The sequence below is a fragment of the Paroedura picta genome, chromosome 8 (genome assembly GCF_049243985.1).
Source record: "Paroedura picta isolate Pp20150507F chromosome 8, Ppicta_v3.0, whole genome shotgun sequence".
Lineage (NCBI taxonomy): Eukaryota > Metazoa > Chordata > Lepidosauria > Squamata > Gekkonidae > Paroedura > Paroedura picta.
This window is the reverse complement of record NC_135376.1, coordinates 76,633,435-76,658,569: the sequence shown is the minus strand read 5'-3', so window position 1 is coordinate 76,658,569 and position 25,135 is coordinate 76,633,435. Positions and strand designations below refer to the sequence as shown.

General features: G+C 45.0%; 1 protein-coding gene across 3 annotated transcripts in view; it reads right to left on the bottom strand.

Annotated features, from left to right (window-relative positions):
• The window catches only part of MICU1 (mitochondrial calcium uptake 1), a 163,962-nt gene that overhangs the window by 113,612 nt on the left and 25,215 nt on the right, over window positions 1-25,135 (bottom strand). For 2 of the 3 annotated variants that reach the window (XM_077350442.1, XM_077350444.1), the window contains exons 3-4: window positions 9,676-9,859; window positions 2,617-2,779 (exon numbers count right to left, since the gene is read on the bottom strand). In XM_077350442.1, the coding sequence (XP_077206557.1) occupies window positions 2,617-2,779; window positions 9,676-9,859 (347 nt within the window). The remainder of the gene's footprint in view (window positions 1-2,616; window positions 2,780-9,675; window positions 9,860-25,135) is intronic. The other variant, XM_077350445.1, reaches the window with a different exon arrangement.

Below are 25,135 nucleotides of genomic sequence, written 5' to 3'. Positions count from 1 at the left end.
ATACAGTCCTCCGCTGCTCTTAAGCACTATACCGCAATGGCTCTCAGCAGACTCATTTGGGGGGAAATTGGAGGAGGCTGCCCTTAAACTGATCACAGAACTAATGCTTGTTTCTGCCCTAACAGTGACAAGGCCTGCGCTTTGTTCCCATGCAGTCACAGCATATGAAGGCTTCAGGCACACAGATGGCTCCCGCTGCCCTACTGAATGGCAGTAATCCCTGCAACCCGAAGAAACCAGGACCTGCATTTAGATGGATGTTCTGCAGTGTTCAGAAGTATTTCACCGCAGGGGAAAGGACTGGAGGGGATGAGACGGGAAGACAGTCTGCTTAAGACCCCATCAAAAGAGACTGGAAATGGGGTCCTCCTGCTTCCTGGGTCGGTCTCTTTGCCATCACGCTAGAATACATGTATGTACACATGGTTTGACTTAAGGATAGATCCCATGAAGGACAGGTGTTGAGAGAATATATTCACTACAAGAGGCAGAGATTCGAAACCCAGCTCGGCCCAAGTCTTCAAGGGCAAGCCAGTTTCTCTCTTTCGCAGTCTTCTTTATGGGGTACTTAGCAGGAATATGCAAGGACTGTAAAGCCCATTATACAGAGAGTCCTGTACTAATGATTAATTGCAACCTTCACTTCTAATAAAGGCCCAGCTCAAGCACGCAGTAAGAGCTGAGATGCTTAGTGACATCTTTGATGGCAGGAGAAGGCTGGCAAGCAAAACTCTCCTGCTGCAAAAAAACTTCCTTCCAGAACAAGGAACAGACTCGGGGCTGCCGTCTGCCAACTGTCTCACCTGGCGTTAACAGAAGACCGAAGGTCAAGGATTCCATAAGGAGGCACCTGTCTGCCTTTATAAGTTAGGCTGTTCCAACCACACAATCAACCACCTTATTATGGTTTTACGAAGCCAAGTGGAGGGGGGACAGGACGTCAAGGGTAGATGCAGAAGAAGGCTCAGTGGCCAGCCCACAGCTGTTGGGGAAATTCCCCTCCAAAATTTCCTCCACGCTCAACAAAGCTCAGATCTTGTAGAAGCACTGCAAGGTAATTTTTACTGAGGCTGGCAATTAATAATTTAAGTCAAGCAGGGTTGCAGGTGGTCTAGCAATTACAATCCCAGGACTTTATTTTGATTTCTTACCTAACATATCCCTGGGGTTAGAGACGGTTACTAAGCGCCATTGGGTTGTAGTAGTTAAAGAGTGGTGGACTCTGATCTGGAGAACTGGGTTTGCTTCCCCACTCCTCCCCATGCGGCCAGCTGGTTGGCCTTGGGCCAGTCACAGTTCTCTTGGTATAAAAAAGCTCTTCTTGTATTCATAAATAAAATGTGCATCATCACTGATAAGATCTGTGTAAGATAACACTTCATGGTATCAAGGATTTCGTAATGCAATGCCACGTAAATGTCAAACCAGACAGTCAGGATGGAGTATATTCTCATCTGGGCAGCGTAGGAGGGGCCCACAGGCATGTGGAGGAGGGTAGATCTTTAAGGCAGTGGTCCCCAACCTCTTTATCACTGGGGACCACTCAACGCTTGACAATTTTACTGAGGCCCGGTGGGGGGGGTAGTTTACTCCTCTACTCTCAACTACTGCCCTAACACTCTCTGATCGCTATGGTAATGTTTAAACATCCCTTCAAAATAAGATACAGACACGCCACAACAATGAACATAAGGAACATTTTATTTTCATGGAAAGTTTAACTCATTACAATGACAAATCAATGGGAACCCTGAGCTTGTTTCCCTGCAATGAGATAGTCCCATCTGGGAGTGGTAGGAGACAATAACACCCAAAGTGTGTTGTAAAGGGCCGGGGGGGGGGCGTCCTTCGCGGCCCACCTCCAATTAGTCGACGGACCACATGTGGTCCGCAGCCCACAGGTTGGGGATCGCTACTCTAAGGAATTTAAATACAAAAACAAAAAGCTTTGCCTGCTACAAATGAACAGCCGTAGATCAGCTATCAGACATCATCAACTCAGTTGTACAATAAAATCAGAGTCCAGTAGCACCTTTAAGACCAACAAAGATTTATTCAGGGCATGAGCTTTCAAGTACAAGCACTCTCGCGCGCTGAATAAATCTTGGTTGGTTTTAAAGGAGCTACTGGACTCTGATTTTATTGTGCTACTTTAGACCAACACGGCTACCCACTTGAATCAGGTGTACAAGGCTGAGCTTTGGATTTGCTGAATTCAAAAGCTTTTACAACAATTAGAGTTGGTCACACAGGATTTTCAAATTTTATGTGAATAGAAGTCTTCCCAGAGGCCTAGCCATCATTTCTGATTCAAAAGTTACCACCTCCGGAAGCAAGATGAGCTTGTTAGCAGGTAGGATGTGGCAGCAAGATTGCAACTGGAAGGATTGCAGGTAATGTCAAACACCTTTCCCTGCGAGCTACTGGTCAGTCAAAGTAAGTATGACTCATCCCAGGAGACAAATGGCCAGATTCGGTATAAGGCAGCATTACATTTTCAAGCACACAACATTTAACAAAATTTAGTAAGTCCAGATTTTAGATGGAAAAAAAGAATTAGGCAATGCCTTTCGTATGAGTTACCTGTGTGTGCAAAGTGTAAACAGAGTCACTTACTTTCTGGTTGCTTCTCATTTGGAGTTATTGAACGCACAAAATCTTGTGGAGTCATAAAGACTTCTGACTCTCCGTGCTCACTGATGACTTTCAAAGTAGCAAAATATCGGAAGATTTTGTCTGGAGTGGAGTAGGCTCGGATTCGGTTTTCATACTCCATCACCTGAAAGAAATTTGAGAAGTGACATTTTCACAATAGTCCAGTAGCTGCTGTTTTGACACACATCACTGAATACACGTCTCTGCAAAATGCAATCAACCTGTTTACCATGTACAGAAAAGAAAATAACTTCTACTATTAAATACTATCGCTTCTGCACACTTGGATTCCTCAGCTTCAATCTTGTTTGTACTTAATTTACCACTATTATAGTCTTCAGAAGCTCTAAAAGACACTGATTACAACAAGTCTGTACAGAACACATTGATTTTAAAGGTGTGCATGCATTCCATTGAGTTGTTTCTTTAACTACCAGCAAAATGTCCGTTATTACGACAGTATGCATGGAGTATGGATTTGATATTCCAAGGATTCTGGAAAAGTATCTGAGCACTCTGATTAATGCCACATTGTTCACCCTCCTCCCTCCAATCCCTGTCAATAGGTGGATTGCCCACCATCTTAGGCCAATCAGGAAAGAGTTTTGCCAGGGCTGCTACAAGGTACAAGAATGTAATATTTTACTTTTGGTAACAGGGCCAAATGGGATTGATTCGCTTACTCATAAGCAAGTAAAGGCACGTATTTTCAGGTGTTGGCTGGGGCAGGGGTTGTACATGGCCTATAACTCCAGATGAAGTACAGGCTTTGACCTCCCCCGCATTAGTGTGATCCAGAAACACAAAACTACAACCACAAGTTTGGCACTGGCTTAATAGGCATTAATTTAGCATTTAGAGTGCTAGGGTTGTGCGAGTCGGCAGCCGAAGCGGCCGTTCGCGCCTGCGGGGGGGGGGGGGGCGCAGGCGTGCTGGTCGACACACACACGCAGGCAGAGCTCCACACCTGCGAGTGTGCGTCTCCCGGCATGCCAACACCCATGCCCCCCCGCCCCCCCCCCTCCGTGGCATGGTGCTGGCTGCGCTGGGCGCGAACGGCCACTTTGGCTGCCAAATCGCACAACCCTAAGACCAGCAGACATTGTCATTCTTACAACAAATCCCCTGACGGTACTACTCTAAGACTATTATTCTTATACTGGGTGGGGATCAGGACAATGAGCTTGGCTAGGGCTGCTCAGTGAGTTTATGATGGTTTATGTCAAATCTGAACCAGACAGCCAAGAGCTGTCGGCTCTTAATTGTTGTTGTTGTTATGTGCGAAGTCGTGTCCGACCCATCACGACCCCATGGACAATGATCCTCCAGGCCTTCCTGTCCTCTACCATTCCCCGGAGTCCATTTAAGTCCATTTAAGGCTCTTAATTAACCACCTCCAAATCACCACTGAACATGCTGCACATTTAATGCCTATCACATCTTGGTTTCTACATGAGGTCATAAGCATTTTTTAAAATGGCAAGGGTGGCTGGAGCTTGAATGTTTCATGGGAAGGGGGATGGGGAAGACAAATCAAACAGACCACCCAAAGTCTTCCTCTCGTCAGTAGTACATTTCCAAAGATCTCCATTCAAAGCACATAACGGTAGAGCAAAACAACTTGAAAGCTTTAGCTTATGTCAGCTTCCTCACCACTGCATTCCTAATGAGCTGCCGTTTAAGGTCAGAGGAAAAGTAAGCAGGCACTAAAATATTTGCCCAATTGTGCCCCCCCCCCCAATTTAGCATGGATCACAAAAGCTGACTTGGCACTTTCACACTCTGCAGCTTGAGTGCTGCTATTGCTAAAAAACTATGGATTCTACGGGATGTTTAGTTCACACCTCTGCAATAACAGATTGGGTCTGTTGTTGAAGCACAGGGGAAACATCTTTTTGTTGCTATGGTCTGCTTTTTCTGGATCCTTTCCTTGCTCAGATAAAGTAGGGGCACTATTAGTCCTCCCTCCGCCGCCGCCCCCCCCCCCCCAAACTGCTCTGTCAGGTAAGTTTATGTCAAAACAAATGAACCCAACTTGAATAAGATGTAGGGTTAGGGCTACATAGCTCAACAACTTAGAATGGACTCAAAACTAGGGAATGAAGAGAATAAAAAAATGAAGGATTAGTAAGAACAAAAAGGATAGGAACATTTCTTGTTTAAAGATCCACCATCAAGATGTGACAAATTTGCTGCAGAACCCTCACCAGCATCTTGCAAAGCCTCAAGGAGGAGCTTGGTCTTCCTTTGACTTGTGGTGAGACAAGAGGCACTCTGGCATCTGAACTGAGCTTCCGCCCAGACTTCCTGCCTTCTCCACTCCTGGAGGTGACTATTGAGCCCCCAGCAATGTACAACTCCTCAGTGGATTCCTTATCAGCCCTAGCCTTGAAGCTTCACTTCTGATGATGGGCTTCCTTAGTTTATAGCTTGGCAGCTATGACTTTGAATTTTATTGAGAGCCAACTTGCGTAATGGTTGGGAGCGCTGATTTCTAATCTGGCAAGCAGGGTTTGATTCCCCGCTCCCCCACATGCATCCAGCTGGGTGACCTTTCCGTTGTCACAGCACTGATAAAGCTGTTCTGACTAAGCAGTAATATCAGGGCTCTCTCAGCCTCACCCACCTCACAGGGGGTCTGTTGTGGGGAGAAGAAAGGGAAGGCAATTGTAAACCGCTTTGAGATTCCTTCGGGAAGAGAAAAGTGGCATATAAGAACCAACTCTTCTTCTTCTTCAGTAATATCAGAACCAGTTCTTCTTCTTCGTGATTTGGCAGACATTTTAAAAATGAGGAATCAGAAGAGATCATGGTTCCAATAAAGATAAGACATGTTCATGCTTGTATTGTTAAAAGAACAGCCATTACACATCTAAAGAGCACTAGAGTATAAGCTGTTCATTTCTGTACCACTCTGAGCACAACTGTTAGGCTTCAACATAAGGAAATCTTTAGACCCATTGCTGGATCAACTAGGCTGAAAAAATGAGCAAACAAATATGTGGCCACCATTGCTCTGTCATTTCAAGCTGACCAAAATTAAATTTGTTTATAAAGAGTTATTGAACTTTCAGTAATAAATCCTTCCACTTTCTATGTTTTATTTCAAAACAGAATAACATTTGATTGTCGGTTCACACAGAGCCAGGAGTGTAACAGAGCAGGAAAGATCAAAATTAAAATGTCAGAGACAGACAAGACTCACTAAACCCAGACTTGCATGGAATGGCTGAAGCCCTGCCAAATCTGCACCTCTGAGTGCTGAGATAAGATCAGCCTTTTATCCTAGCTTGCAACACTGAACCCAACTTATAATATCCCTATATATTTAGATCAAATAATGTATGTTCCTCCTTTAATAAAAAATTCCTTCTTCAACATGACAAAAATGAGGGTGGTTGCATCTGATGCAAGTCACCTGTAGCTAGTACACAACCCATGTGTGAGTCTCAAACCAGCAACTGAAGCCCATGGGGTAAGTGCATACGTCAAGAGGTTCAACCAAATCTGGAGGCCCTTTGAAAAACTTTGATGGGTTTAATATCCTCAGCATATTCAGGTCTCGGTTAATCAGGTGCACTTCCCAGAGATTCATTTAGACTTGTCAATTAAAACAGGGTTAAAGTGAGAGAGCAGGCAGGGCTTTATTACCTTCACTCATGCGCTAGTTTAGTTTTTTTTTTTTTTAAGATGCTTGCACACAAATGCACACCCGATTTCATTATAAGTAGTTGCCTGTCTTTCTCCCTGATGGATCTAGTAACAGCTCTGGGAGAAGAGAAGGTCCTGGGCAGAGGAAAAGTGCAACCTGCTTTAAAGGAAGTTAATGAGATTTTAAATCCTATTTTCAACACTGCATCTTATCAGTTTTGGCCCTAGTCTGTCTGTCTCCTACTGCATATGCACTTTAAGTTGTCTTGCCAGATAGTTTCTATTTGCTGGGGTGGTGGCATCTGCTCCCCCAGCCCCACCGTCCTCTGAATCACTGCTTTCCTATATGCCAACAGAAGCTAGAAAAACATGGTTCCTCTGTTGTCAGCAGCAGCTACAGCAAGAAGAGCAGGAGCCAGTGTGCTTATCGAATCAACTCTTCCCACAATGGTGAGGGGCATAAGTGACATTTTAGAAGGCCAGACCTACTGGCACAACTCTTCCTTGACAGCGCCTGTGTAAATCTGCTGATTGGTCAAAGCAAAAGCCCAACACAAAAGTAAAGTTTTTTACATTTTATTTTTTACACTTTATTCGGACCCAAATGCCACAACACAGTACACGTGATTTTGCGTTGTTGTGGTTGGTCCTAATACGTGGTTTTTGTTTCATTATTTGGTTTTGGACCAATGCAGCTACCTGCAATCTCTTTCTACTTTGGGAATACCTGAAGTTACCTGCTGGAGGGATTTGCCAGCTGGAGAAAAGCGAAGAAGGAAAGGACTGTGCTTGTCCTTTCCTCACCAACACAAGCTAATTTGACCCGATTTGGGTTGAAAAATGTACTTTGTGCACCAATTAAAATTAATCTCCAGTGTTGTTAATGTTGCAACAGCCATGTTCTTACTGTGATCAACCTTTTAAGGGATCTGTGTGTCCTGTCTGTAGAGACATTTGATCAGCTGCTTTCTTAGGTGTGGAATTTTCAATGGGATACTAACTTTTTCTGCTTCTTCCTCGAAAACCAAGGGTACCACCTGACACCAGCAACATTTTAAATGTATACCGGCTCAGACTTTTCACATTAAGGCTGAAGAAGCCAAGCCTGTGACAACTTTTCCCGCACTTCATTTCTGTCACGAACCGAGGCTGATCCCTGCCTAGATGTCTTGCACTCACGGGCTTCACAACAGGGGACCAAATCTTCCTCAGCTCAGCATCAACCAAATGCCTGGCGGAAGAGCTCCATCTTGCAGGCCCTGTGGAACTATGCTAGCTCTGCCAGGGCCCTCAGCACTTCTGGGAGCACATTCCACGAGGTTGGGGCCAGGACCAAAAAGGCACCAGCCCTGGTCAAGGCCAGGCGTGCCTCCCGGGGACCACAAACAGATTCTGATGGACTAAAGGCCTGCTGGACTATGATATGTTTCTATTGTAATAGACACCAATGTAGAGAATGCTTGTGCTACAGCCCTTGACTTTGGGACTGTAAGATTGTGCTATCTAATTAAGATTTTAAATGCGTTAGATGGTTAAGCTAGATGTTCTTGTTTCCTTTGCTGTAGGGTCTTAAAGTGTGTGTTGCCTAGAGATAAAACTAGTATTATTCAAATAAACTCTATATTTTTACAAGGATTGTTTTCTTATGAGCACTACCTCTGGGAAAGAATCCTTGACAACAGATTCAAAATGTTTTCTGAGGTCACAATTTTTTCTAAACTGGACTAAAGAACAGGGTGGAGCCAGACTGGGTTACAAACAGTTACCATTTTGCTACATGAGATCAAAAGAAGTAGGTGTGACAAGGAACCCATAAGGACTACAACAAAGTGAAACAGACATAAATAGCCTCAGCACTGTAAGCAAGTATCAAAATACAACAAAAATTGAGGGATACATTAATAGCACCCTCACAGAAAATAAGTCACTTACGACTCTCCAAGCTCACAGCGTAATAGTTCTGTAAGATGTGATAACTTTTTCCTAGACACAGCAGAACTGTATGGGACAGTATGGGACAGGAGTATTCATCTGGAACAAGTAGCTTTAACACTATTGACATTTTACTTTATTCACCCGCCGCAAGCCGGTCTCCGAGAGCGGCGGGATATAAAGCCAATTAAATAAATAAACCATTAAAACTCTCAGCCACAAGTGCCTTCCCTTAATCACTTTTCCACTCATGTGCTTTTCCTACTGAGCCCGGGCATTGTTCAGCAAACAAACAATCTGCTCCTGAGCTAGCCATATACAAGGATTTTTTCTGACAAAGAACTATTATATTCTAACTTCCTTTTATACCAATTCTCACTCCAGCATGGCTTGCGTGTCGGCTTTGATTTACTAGGTCATTTTTAATTGCTTTCTTTAATGGTACCAAGACAAGACGGACTTCCAAGCCCTAAAAGCTTAAACAGAACTCATCTGCCCACACCTGCCTTTTTAATACAGACAATCATAAAAGAGTTTGCAGCAGATAACTTGCCTATAAAATTTATTCACCTTTATAGATTGTCATAGCATGAAGCTTCCCTGCCTAGACAACAGCATACATGCTGACTAGGATCCAGAAGATCCACAAATTATGTTTATGCCCCAAGTGGCTTTGATTTTGTGCTCCTCCAAAAGTAGGGCATCCCACCAGGACTCTCCTGAACCCAAGTTTCCAAAGTAGTATGTGATATGGCATGAGAATCCACTGTTCCTCACCTGTTCTGGACAGTGGGGACATCCCTTTGGCAGATCAATTTAAGAGCCTGGGGATTTGTCAGAGAAGCAAGTTGGTGTAGCAGCCAGAAAAGCCTTCTATCAATTCACCATTTCCCTGCATTTTTCAGCTCAACTGACCTGGCCACGCTGATTCAAGTTTTACAGCATTGTGACTGGATTATTATAAAGCAGTGGTTCTCAGCCTGGGGGTCAGGACCCCCTTGAAGGTTGAACGACCCTTTCACAAGGGTCGTGGTAGGGTGAGCACCTTGGCTGGGGGGGGCGTCGGCACAGTTGCCAATCCTCCGGAAGGAGCCCGCCAATTTATATACAATCATGAACAATGGATCTCCGCACCATTGGTCAATTTCAGTTTAATTTCTGTGAAAGAACACTTGCAGAATTTTATGGTTGGGGGTCACCACAACATGAGGAACTGTATTAAAGGGCCGCGGCATTAGGAAGGTTGAGAACCACTGCTACAAAAGGTACTACATAAGGCTACCCTTGAGGAGAACAGGCAAGAGAGAAGAGCTGCACTCAGGATACACACAGCTTACACATTTAAGCCCATTTCAACTATCAAAGTATACACATCTTTTTGCTGTTTAAACTGCTGCAGGTTAGCAAAGAATTTTCCACGGCAACCGAGACACATACTTTACGGTCCCGAAATCCAGAACGCTTCTTCTTCTTCCCTTCTGCCTGAGCATCCTCATCACTTGGTTCCACGGCCTTCCTGTCATCACACTCTTCATTCGCTGGTTCTTCTCTGTTCTTCATCTTCTCACCAGGTTCTGCTCGCACATCATGTTTCACTGAAGATGGCGCTTCTGCATGTGCTCTGAGACATGAGACAAAGACAACATGAACCCTCAAGTTCTTCCCCTCGTTTCAGATTCCCATTTGGAAACTTGTTCATGGGTGCTTAAATTCAACTGGAAATTTCAAAAGCAGTCAGCGACTCTTAACGCTCCTTCCATAGGGAAGGTGGAACTTCCACAGTTATCTCCAAGGACACAGACTTTTGTGGGGAGGCTGGAACTGACGGTGCATTCCTAAGTGGAGTTATTATATAACTAATTCTGAACACAGCCCATGGAGTACAGATTTCAAAAACCCCACATACTGGAACTCGATACAGACTAGGAAAGGGAACCTCGATCTTTTGAGCCGGCACGTGCACTTGGAATTTTGACACTAGGTGGTGAATACCACTATAAAATGGCTGCCAGAAGAGGAGGTGCCAGCCACAAAATGTCAGGGAGTGAGGTAATACATCTCTAATAGTTCTTCTACATTTCAGTGTAGAAGAAACAATGGGACGAGATCATGTAGAAGAAGAGTTGGTTCTTTTATGCGGCTTTTCTCTACCAGGAGTCTCAGAGTGGCTTACAATTGCCTTCCCTTTCCTCTCCTCACAACAGACACCCTGTGAGGCACCCTGATATTACTACGCAGAACAGCTTTCTCAGTGCTGTGGCGAGTCCAAGGTCACTCAGCTGGCTGCATGTGGAGAAGCGGGGAATCGAACCCAGTTTGCCAGATTCGAAGTCAGTTCTCCTAACCACTACATCAAACTGGCTCTGATAAGTAAAGCCTGATAAGTCAAAGGTATAGGTGTGCATAGGACTGTGGTATAAATTGCTGAATGAAATCAGCTCTTCTCTTACTCTTAAGAGTTGTCACATGGAGTGTCCTTTGGGATGGAAAGACAGATGGAAAGACCTTGAATTGTACGAGTGAAGGGGGACAGGAGAATTTTCAGGCAAATGCAGACATCTTTCCCTTGCCTCTTCCCGGCAATTCCAAACTACTTAATGAGTGCATGCAATTATGGACATTCATATCCTTTTGTGCTCTGCCCTACTGAATGATGATAGGGAGAGAGAGCTGACATTTTTCTCTAGAAAACATTGATCCTAAAATTGCTTCTCACATAAGCCTGAAAATTCTTTAATTTCTTTCTGGCACCCCACAAAAATGAACAGCTAAAGCAATAAAGGAGGAACCATAAAATTGGTTTTGCTTTTGGAAAGGCAGCATTTACAACAAACAACCCTCCTGGTCTCTGCTTGGTTGATTTATTTTTGATCCTCAACAGGTGATGAACTGGGCTGCATTCCTTTCCCTTGCGAATCCAGCAGACTTACAGTGCAAAGGATTGACGATAATGGGAAATGAAGCTGTTTATCCATAAGCTTCGGAGCCAGGGCCCAGAGATGCTTGGCACAGGCCACCTTCTCTTTCCTGTGGAAGCACAATCCCTGAAGCTAACTCCGGAGAAGAAAATTAAGCCCTCATGTCAGGATCTTTCTGAACACTGGTCATGCATTACTGCCTGTATATCAAATGGCAATGTAGGATGAGGGTCAGTTCTAGAATCGGGATAGAGATACAATACTGAAGTTGCACTATGTGCAATCCCATGTGTAATAAGGTATTTGGGGAGGGGGCACACCACAATGGCCCCAGCAACACTTCAAGTTCTGACTCAACTACCCATCAACCCATCTACTACATGAATGGCCATACTCACTTGTGTTTTTTTATAACCTTGAAGACAGAACCCCTTGCTGTGGAGTACGGGTACTTTGTCAGAGAGTCACAAAGAGGGAATGCTCCAAAATCATTTCCCCTAAGGACCTGGGATTAGTCTCAGCAGGGATTTACACACCCAAAGCACCAAGGATGGGCTGAGTGTCGAGGAGCCAGCTTGGTATAGTGGTTAAAAGAGGCAGCTTCTAATCTGTTGAGCCAGGACTGATTCCCTGCTCCTCCACATGCAGCCAGCTGGGTGGGTGGCCTTAGAATCATCTGTACACCGCCCGTGGCGCCGCGGGCGCCACGGACTAAATAAAATAGTAAGGGGTTCTGGGGCGGGATGTGTCCGGGATGAGGAAGGGTCCGGATTGGACCCTTCCTCATGACAGACAATCAGAGGGACCAATCGGCAGGCGCAAAGCGCCTGCCGATTGGTCCCTCTGATTCCCAGCCCCAGTAACTGCGAGCCGCGCGCAGCGCGGCTCGCAGTTGCTCCCGGCCTGACGCGTCAGGCCGGCCCCTGAGGGAGCCCCCGGCAAGACTCCAGCCGCCGAGAACCTCCAGCCGCCGAGACTCCAGCCGCCGAGACTCCAGCCGCCGAGAGGGAATCAGGGCCAGGCCGCGCCCGCGCGGCCCGATCCACGGGCGCGGCACGCGGCCGGGCACGGCCCCGCAGGCGTGGCCTCCGAGAAGCAGCAGAAAGAACCCACCCCCCCCAGCCGCAGAAGATCAAAAAAACCCAGAGGAGCCGCCGCAGCCCAGCGTACCACACCTGGGACTCCCCACCAAAAACCACGAGACGCCGAGGAGCCGCCATCCGCCTCCTCTTTCAGGTAGCCTGTCCCTTGTTCTGTCCCTCGCCTGCCCCTCGCTCTGGTCCCTGCCTGCTAGCGCCCATTGTCTTCTGGATACAATGGGCTTTTTTACTAGTAGAATCATAAAGTTGGAAGGGGCCATACAGGCCATCTAGTCCTACCCCCTTCTCAACGCAGGATTAGCCCTAAGCATCCTAAAGCATCCAAGAAAAGTGTGTATCCAACCTTTGCTTGAAGACTGCCAGTGAGGGGGAGCTCACCACCTCCTTAGGCAGCCTATTCCACTGCTGAACTACTCTGACTGTGAAAATTTGTTTCCTGATATCTAGCCTATATCGTTGCACTTGAAGTTTAAACCCATTACTGCGTGTCCTCTCCTCTGCAGCCAACAGAAACAGCATCCTGCCCTCCTCCAAGTGACAACCTTTCAAATACTTAAAGAGGGCTATCATGTCCCCTCTCAACCTCCTTTTCTCCAGGCTGAATATTCCCAAGTCCCTCAACCTATCTTCATAGGGCTTGGTCCCTTGGCCCCAGATCATCTTCGTCGCTCTCCTCTGTACCCTTTCAATTTTATCTACGTCCTTCTTGTAGTATGGCCTCCAGAACTGCACACAGTACTCCAAATGTGGTCTGACCAGTGCCGGACTATGACATTTTGTGATGGCCTTGGGCCAATCAAAGTCCTGTTGGAGCCGTTCTCACAGAGCAGTTTATCTCAGTGCTCTCGCAGTCTTACCTACCTCACAGGGTGTCGGTCGTTCGGAGAGGAAGGGAAGGCGATTAAAAGCCACTTTGAGATTCCTTCTGGTAGCGAAAAGCGAGGTATAAAAACCAACCCTCTTTGCTCCTCTGAGGGGATAAAACCACAGACAGCAAAGCCAAACAATTTATGTTGGATGGACTAGTCACTGGGAAGCCAGTATAGGATATAAGTCCAGGTGTCACTCAGTGATAATATGATCATTATTTAACCAAGCATTTGGAGACCAACTGCTGTGTTCAACCCAGGCTTTATGATTAAACACACACACGAATAAATTACCCGGTGTCCACAAGATAGGTAAGGAGTAGCCATGAAGAACGTATCTTTGCTGTTAAAACGTGGCAGGTGGTGGAGATAATGTGTCTGAACTGGAGGGTTCTTAAGATAATGGGAAGGACAAGCTAGTCGTTTCATAAAGACACTGAACTCAAATCCAGCTCCTTATTTCCCAATAGAAACATATAAATTTTAAACAAATTTAATGTGGAAGAACCAAGAAACTGGGGCATGTGCTATTTCAAAAATAAATGAAGAACACCCACGCACCATTTTCTTCTTCAGAGTCCTTGATCAGCCTCCGACAACTGCTGTATGTGACAGACTTGGAAGTACTAATAAATTCAGGCACTCCACAGAACACCAGGGACGGAGCAAGTTCTCTAAAATGGCTGCTAGTGTCCTTTGAACAGTCACTGTTATAAATGCAAATTAACATATGCCCAAAAATGAAATTGTATAGCATTTATAATAATGCACAACACAGAAACTGATGAGGTTCCTGCAGAGAAGGAGTGCTATTGGATCATAGTCTTCTAAAAGGTGCAAGGAAATAAATGGTTCCCTCCCTTTAGTTATTTTTAACCTTGTCTGGGTGACTGCAATGTGGGGCAATAGCCCTTGTGACAGCAATTATTGGAGAACCTGCCCTCGGAACCCTCTGCCTTGGACAAAATAAAACAATCTTCAAAAGTTAACTAAAACTGCAGAGCAACATATGGTCTTAGTGCTCCGTTTTAAACAAAATAAGAAACACTGTGATAAAATATAAAGCTGTAAATATTAAGAAGTTCTGCAATGAATACACAGTCTTCACTACGTAGCATGAAATATGCTAAAAGACGACTGTGCAACTATTCATATTGTTCCTTTGACAAAGAACAATCGTCGCACTAGTTTTAGGCACAAACTTTAACACGGGACCTGTGAATATAATGGCACATAAAACTGTGATTTGGCTCTAGTGGGCTGGATTTATCTTCATCTCAGTAGGATAGATAACAACAAACTGTAGCTTGGTCTTGGCCATCTTATCAGTGCTTTTCATTGGGGGCACTACAAAAGGAAGGTGTACTTCTGCCATGCCCTAGGGACAGACATCCAAGATGTCTCCTCTCCTTCACAATCCTATTGCGTTTGCTCTTGTGGTTGGCACAGAGGTTCCTGCTTCTCTTCACTGGAAGAGGGAAGACAGCTTACAACTTTAGGTTCAGCTCCCCTGACCATCAGCCTGCCTAGAATATATGGTTCCATGCTCTCCCTTTCGCAAATTAATCACAGGAAACCTTAACAGATTTTCCCAGTACTTGCAAAGAAAGAATTGGGTCTTGCATAATAATTTATATCCTAGTAAATTTATAGAGTGTACAGGGATTTTAGGGATATGGAAACAAACAAACAACACCTAAATCATGGCAAATTTACTCCCAAATTAACAACGGCAACACCTGTGGCCATTCACTAGCACCTTGAAAATCAACAGGAACTTTATTCCGGCGATAAACGTGTACAGACTACAGTTCACATATTCCAATGCCTGTTATGGGCTCTCATTAAACAGACATAAATGTTTTTCAATGGTGTCTGTCTGTTTAGAGGGAACCCACTACCATCAGGGGTAGTCAGCCTGTGGTCCTCCAGATGTTAATGGACTACAATTCTCATGAGCCCCTGCCAGCATTAGCTGGAATTGTAGACCATGAACATCTGGAGGACCACAGGTTGACTACCCCTGCACTACATGCATTTGATACAACGGATGAACAAGACTACTCTTAGCCCCGCTTCAGTTATGGTCTTCTTTTCATAAGTCTCTCATATACAGAGATTGTTTCCCTCTACTGCTGTCTTCTACCAGGAGGTGAAGATATCTCTGCTTTGCTTGGTTCCCCCCCCCCTGCTCCCCATGACTCTTATCAGCCCTCCTCCCTGTCTGCTTATATTATGTTTTATTGGTCTTAAATTGGATTACAACTGATCTCCAGCTGACACAGACCAGTTCTTCTAAAATGAGAGTGTGTCTAGTCACAGAAATTCAACTAAGGTCTGTACCCTACCATTACTATGGCTGGCCCTGGTTAGTGTAGTGCCAGCTTGGTGTAGTGGTTAAGAGCAGCAGCTTCCAATCTGGAGAGCCAGGTTTGATTCTCTGCTTCTCCACATGCAGCCAGCTGTGGGACCTTGGGTTTGTCACAGTCCTGTAAGCAAACCACCTTTGTCTTGAAAACCCTACAGGGGTACCACTAGTTGGCCGCAACTTGATAGCACTTCACACACACTCCTGTGGAAAAGAGCTACTGCATGGCCCAATGGTGAAGATGTTGAAGCATAATTATTAATAGCTGCCTGGAGAGTGGCTAACAAACTGAAACTGGGGATGTATAAAATCAAGAAGTGTGCCCCTTTTTCTTAATCTGATCAACCTACTAGTCTCTTCTTGTGCTCAATTAAGCACACAAATGCATTAAAAACCATCACCAATAGTGTGGACATTGTATAAAGACACATATATGGAACCTTTGGCATCTTTCAACTGTTTCAAAACACAATAGGTTGGATCATACGGTCTATTCCTGTTGAAGTTAAGGCATTTTTCTCTCACTACAAGTCTCCTACATTGTCCCTGGGGGCAACATTTGGGGGACTACAGCAAGAAGAAAACATGGAGCAGAGGATTCAATACATTACACTCCCAGTAAGGAAGGTCAAGATCTTTGCTCCCTTAAATTCAATGCAGAGCAATACTGGCTCACCTCTTGCCAGCATATCTCAGCCTTTGCTAAGAGGAGTAAGATAGGATCCAATTTGGTCTCTTTGCTTATTGCAACTCCTTGACATTCTGACAACACTTGATAAGTTCGGTAATAGGCATTCCTGCAGAACTGCAATGCTGGGCCAAGAACACTGAGTATTTAACCAACGATCAGGTCTCTCCACTCTTCCTTTAACGAGGCTTTAAAATACATTTTAAAAAGAAGATAAAAAGAGTGAGGTGACCACGGAATTTCCCTAGGACCTGCGCCAGGGGTTAAATAGGAGCACTGCACAACTTCCTACTCAGATAACATAAAAACCTTCCTCCTCTCACATCGAGAGATAAAGCCAAGTGGTACATTAACATGTGAAAGCTTTGCGTCAAAGCCTGTACCATTCGTTCTTCCAACTTGAAGAGAATGACATTTGGCCCTCTCTGCCAAGCTAGTTTCAAAGGCAGAACAATGGACCCAACTGCCCCCACAAATAGGCAAGCACAAGAGGTGGGGGAATGAATGCACTAGAGCTTGTAAAGGGAAAACACTCCCATTCAATGGTCTTTGGTCTTCTGGTCAGTGTGTTTAAGCAGACCTCAGAGGAACTTTCCAACCTGAGCTTTCTCTACGTCAAATATGTGACATTCAGAATTCAAAACCATTGCTGGTCAGGAAGATCCCCGAGAGAACAATTGCCACCAACAGGGAATGCTTTTAAAAACAGAGATGTTGTGTTTATTTTCCTCCCGAACTGACCTTCAGCCATCTGTTCTGGTGGCTGCCTATGCCATTAAATCTCATCGTAACCCAATGGCTCAGAGGAATAATATTTAGAAGGCAATCACCACCATAGTTTGGAGCCTAACCTTTAATGTTATTATCTATGTGCCTGTATCAAATGGGAAGTTTCTAACTCCCAAGAATTCTGCACACAAATTCAGTGATGAGTATTTGCTATGGAATGTCTGTGATCTGTTGGGAATTCTAGGGCAGGGGTAGTCAACCTGTGGTCCTCCAAATGTTCACGGCAGGGGCTCATGGGAATTGTAGTCGATGGACATCTGGAGGACCACAGGTTGACTACCCCTGTTCTAGGGCACATTTTAGGCTGCCCCAGATCAACTAGGAGTACATTCTAGAACTCACCCAACCATCTTCATCAAAAACAGGGGAAGAAGACCATATGAAGGTGATTTGATCATCTACCTTATCTGGAAACAGCTTTCAAGGGTCTCAGGTAGGGAAAGGTCTTTTCCAAATCCTGCTTTTCAAGACAGATTTCAAGACAGATACCAGGGACAAAATCCTTTCCTATCCCCACAACAGACACCCTGTGAGGTGGGTGAGGCTGAGAGAGCCCTGACATCACTGCTCGGTCAGAACAGTTTTATCAGCACCGTGGCGAGCCCAAGGTCAGCCAGCTGGCTGCATGTGGGGGAGTGCAGAATTGAACCCGGCATGCCAGATTAGAAATCCACACTCCAACCACTACACCAAACTTAAATAGGATATCCTTGCTGGATACATGGGATGTGGTAATACTGCCGTACCTGCATTTCCAGAGGGTTTAAGAGAAGCCTAATCTTGATAATATACAGAAACAGGTCATTATATACAGCTTTCCTGGTCCAAATGCACACAAGTCAGGCAATTTAAAAAGCCTGCCTATCTAAAAATCTAGCAATAAAGTCTTCTGTGCACCTCAGCTGCATGATTATTCCCAAACAGGCATTTTATTTCACCTCTGCTCTACACTCCTCAATTCCCAAGCATTCCATTAAAAAAGCTCAGCGCTTAGTTACAAGACTGACTTCTTATGCACTGTTCCTTTGGACGCAGAGAACATAATTACAGAACAATGCAGCCTTCGATTACAAATTACAGCCTGCATTCACAATAAACTGTAGTTTGTTTAACCAGTGTTGCACAAGCCCCCGGCTAACCTACCAAAAGAACGTAACTACAATTCGCTGATATCCTCCACCGCTTGCTTCCTTCCCCAACTCCAAGATGAATCCCTGGGTACTTTTTGCAAGCTCTGTTATGTATGCGGTAAGCTTCTTGTTGTATGGCTGGAACAATTCTGAGAACAATAGGACAAGCAAAACTTACTCTCTGTCTCCTCTTCACTGCGGATTGTCAGTAACCTGACCTTTTGTCGCTCCTTTTTGGTCTTGTTGCTTCACGGAATTCAGGAACTTCTAAACTGTGACAAAATATATCTTTTAAAGACTCACCTTGCTATTTCCCCACCTTTTAAACCAGAAGTATTCTCAGATTGTCAAGTCGTTACTAATAGATGAGGACCATGGACAGGGCCAATATACCTGAAGCAGAGAGCAGTTTCACTGGACTATGTGTCCCTCTCTCTATGCAGGAAGCTAAGAGAGGTAAGTTTCATTGAGCTATCAATGTTGGGACTATCACAGGTCCACAGGGCCAGTAAGACAGAGCTCTTCCACCAGATGTTTGGTCGAGGCTAGGGCTGGAAGATCGTGGACCCCCCCCCCCCCGATACTAACATCTCATGCCACAATATCTTCCTCACTTGTCAATACACAGAGTCTGTTGTTGAGGGCCCTTCGCTGACTCTGAGCCTGCTGTCAGGGATGGAAGGTTAAGGGGCGAACTCTCTGCCCCTTTATTATATTGTATTACAAGATTTTGTTTTAATCTGGGACTCGGTTTTAATGTCAGGCTACTGTAGTTTGTATTCTCTTGTTACTTGTGAGCTGGCCTTGGCTGAGCGTGGCGGCCAATAAATCGACTAACAAACCAATGACAGATGACAGTTTAGAATTAAAATTCATCACCTTCCAAGACAGTTTGCTGGGCAGCCCGTGTAAAGACATCACACCCTAAACCAAAGTTTAAATAAACTGGAGTCTACTGTGAAACAGAAGGACAGCTGCGGACTGTGGACAAACTGGTGCACAAACCAATGGGTTGGGTCCTGTCTAAAATTCCATGCATAAAAACACAACTTATACCCACTCCTGAAGCAGCATAAAACAGCCACTGAAATGCTGGTGGTGGGAGGTAACAAGATACAACATGAATATGGTTGCCAACTCTGGGTTAGGAAATTCCTGGAGACTCTGGGGGTGGAGCCTGAGGTGGGCAGGGTTTGGAGAGGGGGGGACCTTAATGGGGGTATATTGACATACAGTCTACTTTCCAAAGCAGCAATTTTCTCCAGGGGAACTACTCTCTGTAGTTTGGAGATTGGTTGTAATTCCAGACCTGCAGTCCCAATCGGTCGTTGGTGACTCTAAGAACAAGGGGGAATTGGAAGGCTGCTGCAGGAGGGAGGAACTGCCCCCTTTTCCGGCATGGATACTTTCAAGGGGCTCCAACGGAACCATTTTAAGACAACTGCTTTGGGGCTGAAGCCCAACACTCCTTTCCCTGTCATCATTTATAAAGTAGTGGATTTAATTTAGTGGAAGCAAATCTTTTAAAAAGGGGGGTGCTCATAAAAACTGAATTTTCAAACTTAAGCACAAATTTACAGGGGAAAGGGAAGAGATGGGTGGGGTGGCTATAATTTGTATGAAGGGTTTAAGCAAGGCCCTCAGACCCACACAAAGTGTTTAAGTGAGAGGACTCCGTCTTCCGTTGCTTAGGAGATTCCATTTACCCTTTCCAGCTAATATATATAGCCAGTGCAGTCCATAATCCCACCATCAGGATTTATCACCCTGAACTGACTAAAACAGACTTTCAGCTTAAGTATTTTTTTAATGAATTCTTAAAAATTACATCTGGTTACAAGTATAAATTTTACCAGCTAGCAAATACGTTTAGTCCCTTGGCTCTGTCTGGCATCTATTAGGTCAGAAGGAATTTTCTACCATTCAGGGCAGGAGACTAGTTGCGAGAACTCAATAGTTAAAATGAAAGAGAGTATGGGCAGCGATACATGCCTTAGGATAAGATGACCATATGAATCCCAGAGATTTTAAAATGTCAGAAGAGAGGTAGCAAATGATCCGCAAAATGAGCAAGACGCCTACCTCCACCCCCTGAAGGGATCTTCACTAGGTCCAAGACTGCCTTCTGAAGAAAGGAGGTTATCACAACTAAATGCTAGCTCGAGACTTTTCCACATTTTTTTGGCCATACAACTTGACCTTGACTCATAACTTGCCACGTTTTAAGTCAGAGGAACTTGCTGAACCTGGTAAGGTCTCAACAAGCAAACATGTTTTAAAGCTTTCTGGAGAAGTGAAACACGTTAGTATAACGAAATATGAGATCCCACCTAAACAGAATGAGGGAAAACACTACAATAATTGGTTGAATTGCCGAGAAACATTTATATACTATCGTATTCAACCAACATAATGTTCCTCCCCCTGAAAAAGCTCACTTGGCTATCAGGACGTCGCACTCCTACAACTCCAATGTGGCATCTCAAGAAGACATAAATGCTGGACTGAATGACAATGCTGTTTACAACCCCGACTTGTGGGGCAGTAAAATACAAGGCTGTCCGAAACATTTTCATCTCCTGAACAGAAAGGAACGCAAGAAATACTGCTGAGAGGAATACCAAGCTGCCAGAAATCAGGCATAAATTTAACAGTGGGAGGTAAAAGAGAAGCAAATGGGGAATGCCTCAGTTAAAAAAAAAAAGGAAGGAAGGAGATCCCTTCAATCTGGAGCTATTCGTAGAGAAGAAAATTAGATTGCTGATAGATCAGATGCTGAACGTTCTAAGCAGCTGCAAAACCAACATGACACACGCTGCTATGGTTAAGCAGTCACAAAGCACTGTGCCTCACAGGCTGAACAGGCTAAGCAAATGGTGTTGAGAATTAGAACTGTAATCACTGGCTGCCTTCGTCTTCTCCGTCATTTGAGCCTCCCTTTCCTCCAGGCAAGAAGAGCATCTGCCAAAGCAAAGTAGTTATGATACATTACAGATCTTTCCTGATTATTCTGGATGAATGCAATTAAGCTCACAAGGCCAGAAACAAAAGCCACTGGACAGAACCATTCAACGAAGCAGGCAGAGGATGACATGTTTGTGGATTCCCTTGAGAGGAACAGATGCTTAGTGCTAGTACCAGTTGCTAAATGAGGTGCCAGTCTAATTGAGTTTGTGCTCGCTTGCTGGTGCCTGCGTCATACGCAGATATCAGGATCTTAAGAGGGGCAGTGACAACTACAGTGTAGGAGAGGTTACCAAGAGATCGATCTATAATGTGTCTTTGCCGTCCTGTTTCATGAGGGATGGCTAATGAAGCCACTCGAAGAATAAATTAGCCAATTTCCAGAAGGCTTGATGCAAACGTTCACGGCTAGGGAGAGAAAACGAATGCCATGCCAGCCATCTACAGAACAGTCAGGATGCATAAACATCGAGTGGACATGCCAAGATTGGTTACAAGCACTTTAGATTTACTGAAATCAATGCAATTTTAGTACATGCAAGGTCCAGCTTGCACCTATTGCACACTGGTCATGCATTGATCGATCTGGAGCTTGGTTTTCAAGCCTTGCAATGGCAATGGTTTTTGCCTCTAATAGATGGGGCAAGTTTTCTCCAGAGCTTTAAGCAGACACTGTCCGGAGAATTTCCCTCTAACATAGACTATACGAACATTTTCTTATAGGCCGGAGAGCAGCAGGTCCATTCAACACTTCTTACTATGTATATTGGGGGCGGGGAGGGGAGGAGACCATAGAATCATAGAATCATAGAGTTGGAAAGGATCTCCTGACTAGATAGAATCAGCCTCTCCGTCAGATGGCTGTGAAGGCTTAAGGGAGTGGCAGATTACAGTGGATGGGCGATAGGGTTGTGAGTGTCCTGCATAGTGCAGGGGGTGGACTAGATGACCCATGAGGTCCCTTCCAACTCTATGATTCTATGATTCTATCTAGTCCAACCCCCTGCACTATGCAGGACACTCACATTCCTATCGCTCATCCACTGTAACCTGCCACCTCCTTGAACCTTCACAGAATCAGCCTCTCCGTCAGATGGCTATCCAGCCTCTGTTTAAAAATTTCCAAAGATGGAGATAAACTGCAGGTTTAACACTCCTCAGGATCAAGACACAGGTGAGACAGCAGCAATGGAAAGGAAAGGAAGCATTCCTAAAAATCACTGACTAAGAATCAAGTCTTCTAGAATAACACATTGCCTGTTTAAGTAAAGGTACTTAAACATTATTAACAAATAATTTTTCTCCAAGTATCCCGTCAAGGGGGGGGGGGGGAGGAATCATCTCAAATTCATACAGCCCCCGACTGCTGCAAGGTGTTTCAGTTATGATCCACAATAAAAAATATATAATTTTTTAGGGGGATGAGGGGGTCATCTTAATTCAGCGTTGCCCTTCCTTTTGAACAAATACTATCATTATGTCATCTCCTTACAAACAGTTACCATAATACCACATCTGGGAAGTTCAATATCAAGTTCTCCGCCAGAGGGAGCCCATGTTGCTCTGTAAGATCTAACCTAATGATTTGAAAGCCACATTTAAAAGCAGAGTCTTGGTTCAAGATGCAAACACATGGGGGGGGATTCTTCTTGAATTATTTGCAGTGCTTTCCTGCTTCAGGTGCAGAAGCTGCCTCTCTGGCACCATTACCACACCTAGCAGCACATGTCCTTCTACTAATAAAATGCCTATTATGCCTTCTGAGTCCACCATGCGTCACTAAAACACACACATAAATATGCACATATACAAGAGAATTCTTCCACCCGGAACAGGCTAAGCAGTCTGAAGTCAGGTGCTTCCAAATGATTCTGCCCCGTCGGGCAGACGATTGGCCATCTCCTAATATGGCCTATTAGTCTGTAACTGACATTATAAATCCCCTGCAGCTGCTCAGCAGAAAGGTGAACAACAAAGTCACCCGTGAGCGATAGATAGGGTAGCTTTCCAACTTGCCTCTCCAAAATCTCAAACGCTACAGGAACAACTGATACAGAAGAGTTGGAAGCTGCTACTGCATTTCAAAGCAGACTTTGCACACAGTCTTGCCAGTCCTCTGTCTGTCTGGAGAAAGGGCAGATTTTAACATTTACTCCAGCTTCTTCCTTGTGACGGGTCCCAGAGAAAGAAGAGAGGAAAGCTCCAGGTTGTCCGTTCAGTGTAGGGCCAGGGGGAACAAGCTTGCCAGAACTCTGTGCCCATGCCGCAGTATTCCAAACGGGAGGCTGTGATTCTGGGTGGAACGCATACATTGCGTGCAGAAGATCCCGGATTCAAGTATGGGCGCCAGCTGGTAAAAGGTCTCATACAGCAGGTGACACCAGTCTCTGGGGAGCCTCTGCCAATCAAGAGTTGGAGGGAACTACTGATCTCAGTCGGCATACAGCAGCCTCCTACGTTCAAACAGAGAGGGGACAGTCGACCACACACCAAGGTGCCAGCAGAGCTTAAGGAAGTTGCTTCTGCTAAGCGGAGGGGAGGTAATTGCACGAAGACCACTTCAAGCCATGGGGCTTGGATCCAAAGGAGCATTTCTGTGGATGGGAGTTCTATCCAAGGAGTGCTACTTTCTAATCCCCACCCAACCTCCTGCTGCACCAAACACCTTCAGAACAGCATGGGGGGAGGGTGAGATGTAAGCATCTGTGGACCTGATGTTCTAAAAAAAATAATAACTCAGTTACATGACCAAACATCATCAGTGCTAATGCCTGCTACCACGGGACTTCTTCTCAATCCAGCCCCCGACTGCTGCAAGGTGTTTCCGGAAGCACAGCTGTGCTCCTGCACTGACCCTGGGACTGGGGCTCCCATCCCCCAAAGGACACATGTTAAAAGGCATGGTGCCCTTACAGTTATGCTCCAGAGCACTTGGCACGAGTGCTCAGTCCAAAGGCCACATGTGTACACAGACACACTTGTCTGAACCGCTCGCTAGGGATGACGGACAAAACAGGGCCTGGGAGGAAATCGAGAGACTAATGGCTAACCTGGAGATCAGCTTTTTTCAACTAAAAAAAAAAAAACACTCCTGGGGTTTCTCAAAACCTGAAGAGTGTCTCCGGGGTTTCTCAACTTTTTTTTAATGGTGCAGAATAAGACTGGGAAGCATAGTTGTGCACATGCCCACCCAGGGCTTCTCCTCTTCCCACCCCCTCCAGGTCCATCATTGGCCATGGGGGAGGGGGGGTTAACATGACCATACATGGTCATATCACCTGATAAATGTTTAGCACATTTTTTAAATATGTAAAAAATCAACTCCCACCCATGCGGGGAAACCCTTCCAGGGCCATCACGGAACCCTGGTTGAGAAAGTGTGCTGTAGATGGTGGAAGAATGTGGCAAGGGAATTCTGAAAACATATTCTAAGATGCTTTCTTGGAAAGTAGAATGCAAGACTGGCCATTTGTAAGCTGATACAAGTCCAGGAAGGACTTGGTTATTATAGAGCTTTATGAGTTGCATACAGGTTCATTGCTGACATCCACAATGAATAGGCCTAGCCTCCATGGATTTGTCTCATTCACAGCATTAACTGAGAGTTACCAAATTTTAACCATGTTAAAAGGTTAATTGTGCTCATCATACTGTGTCTGAGTCAAAGAAAAATAACTGAGTTTGGACTAAGTTCACTCCTCTTTCTACATCCAAAATCCCAGATCACCTCTATCACAAAAGGGAGAAGCAAAACACAAAAGGTTACCCCCCCCAAAAGAGAAACACAACCCATTGTGAAACCTCCATAAATACATTGTCCCTCACAGACATACACCTCCCGTTTGGGCAAGCTGAAATATCACATGCTGTCCTTCTAGTTGGGCTAAGTACCACAAGGCTAGAATGGCGTGAGCGATGTCGGCCTCTTGCAAGTCCACTCTGGGCAATGATCTGGTATCGCACTTCAACATTAACAGCAAAGCTATTTAAAGAAGCTCTTTGAGCACATGACATTTGTGCTTGCTTCCTTCCGCGCTACCATTTGCAGGTGATCATCTCTAAAGCCAGCCT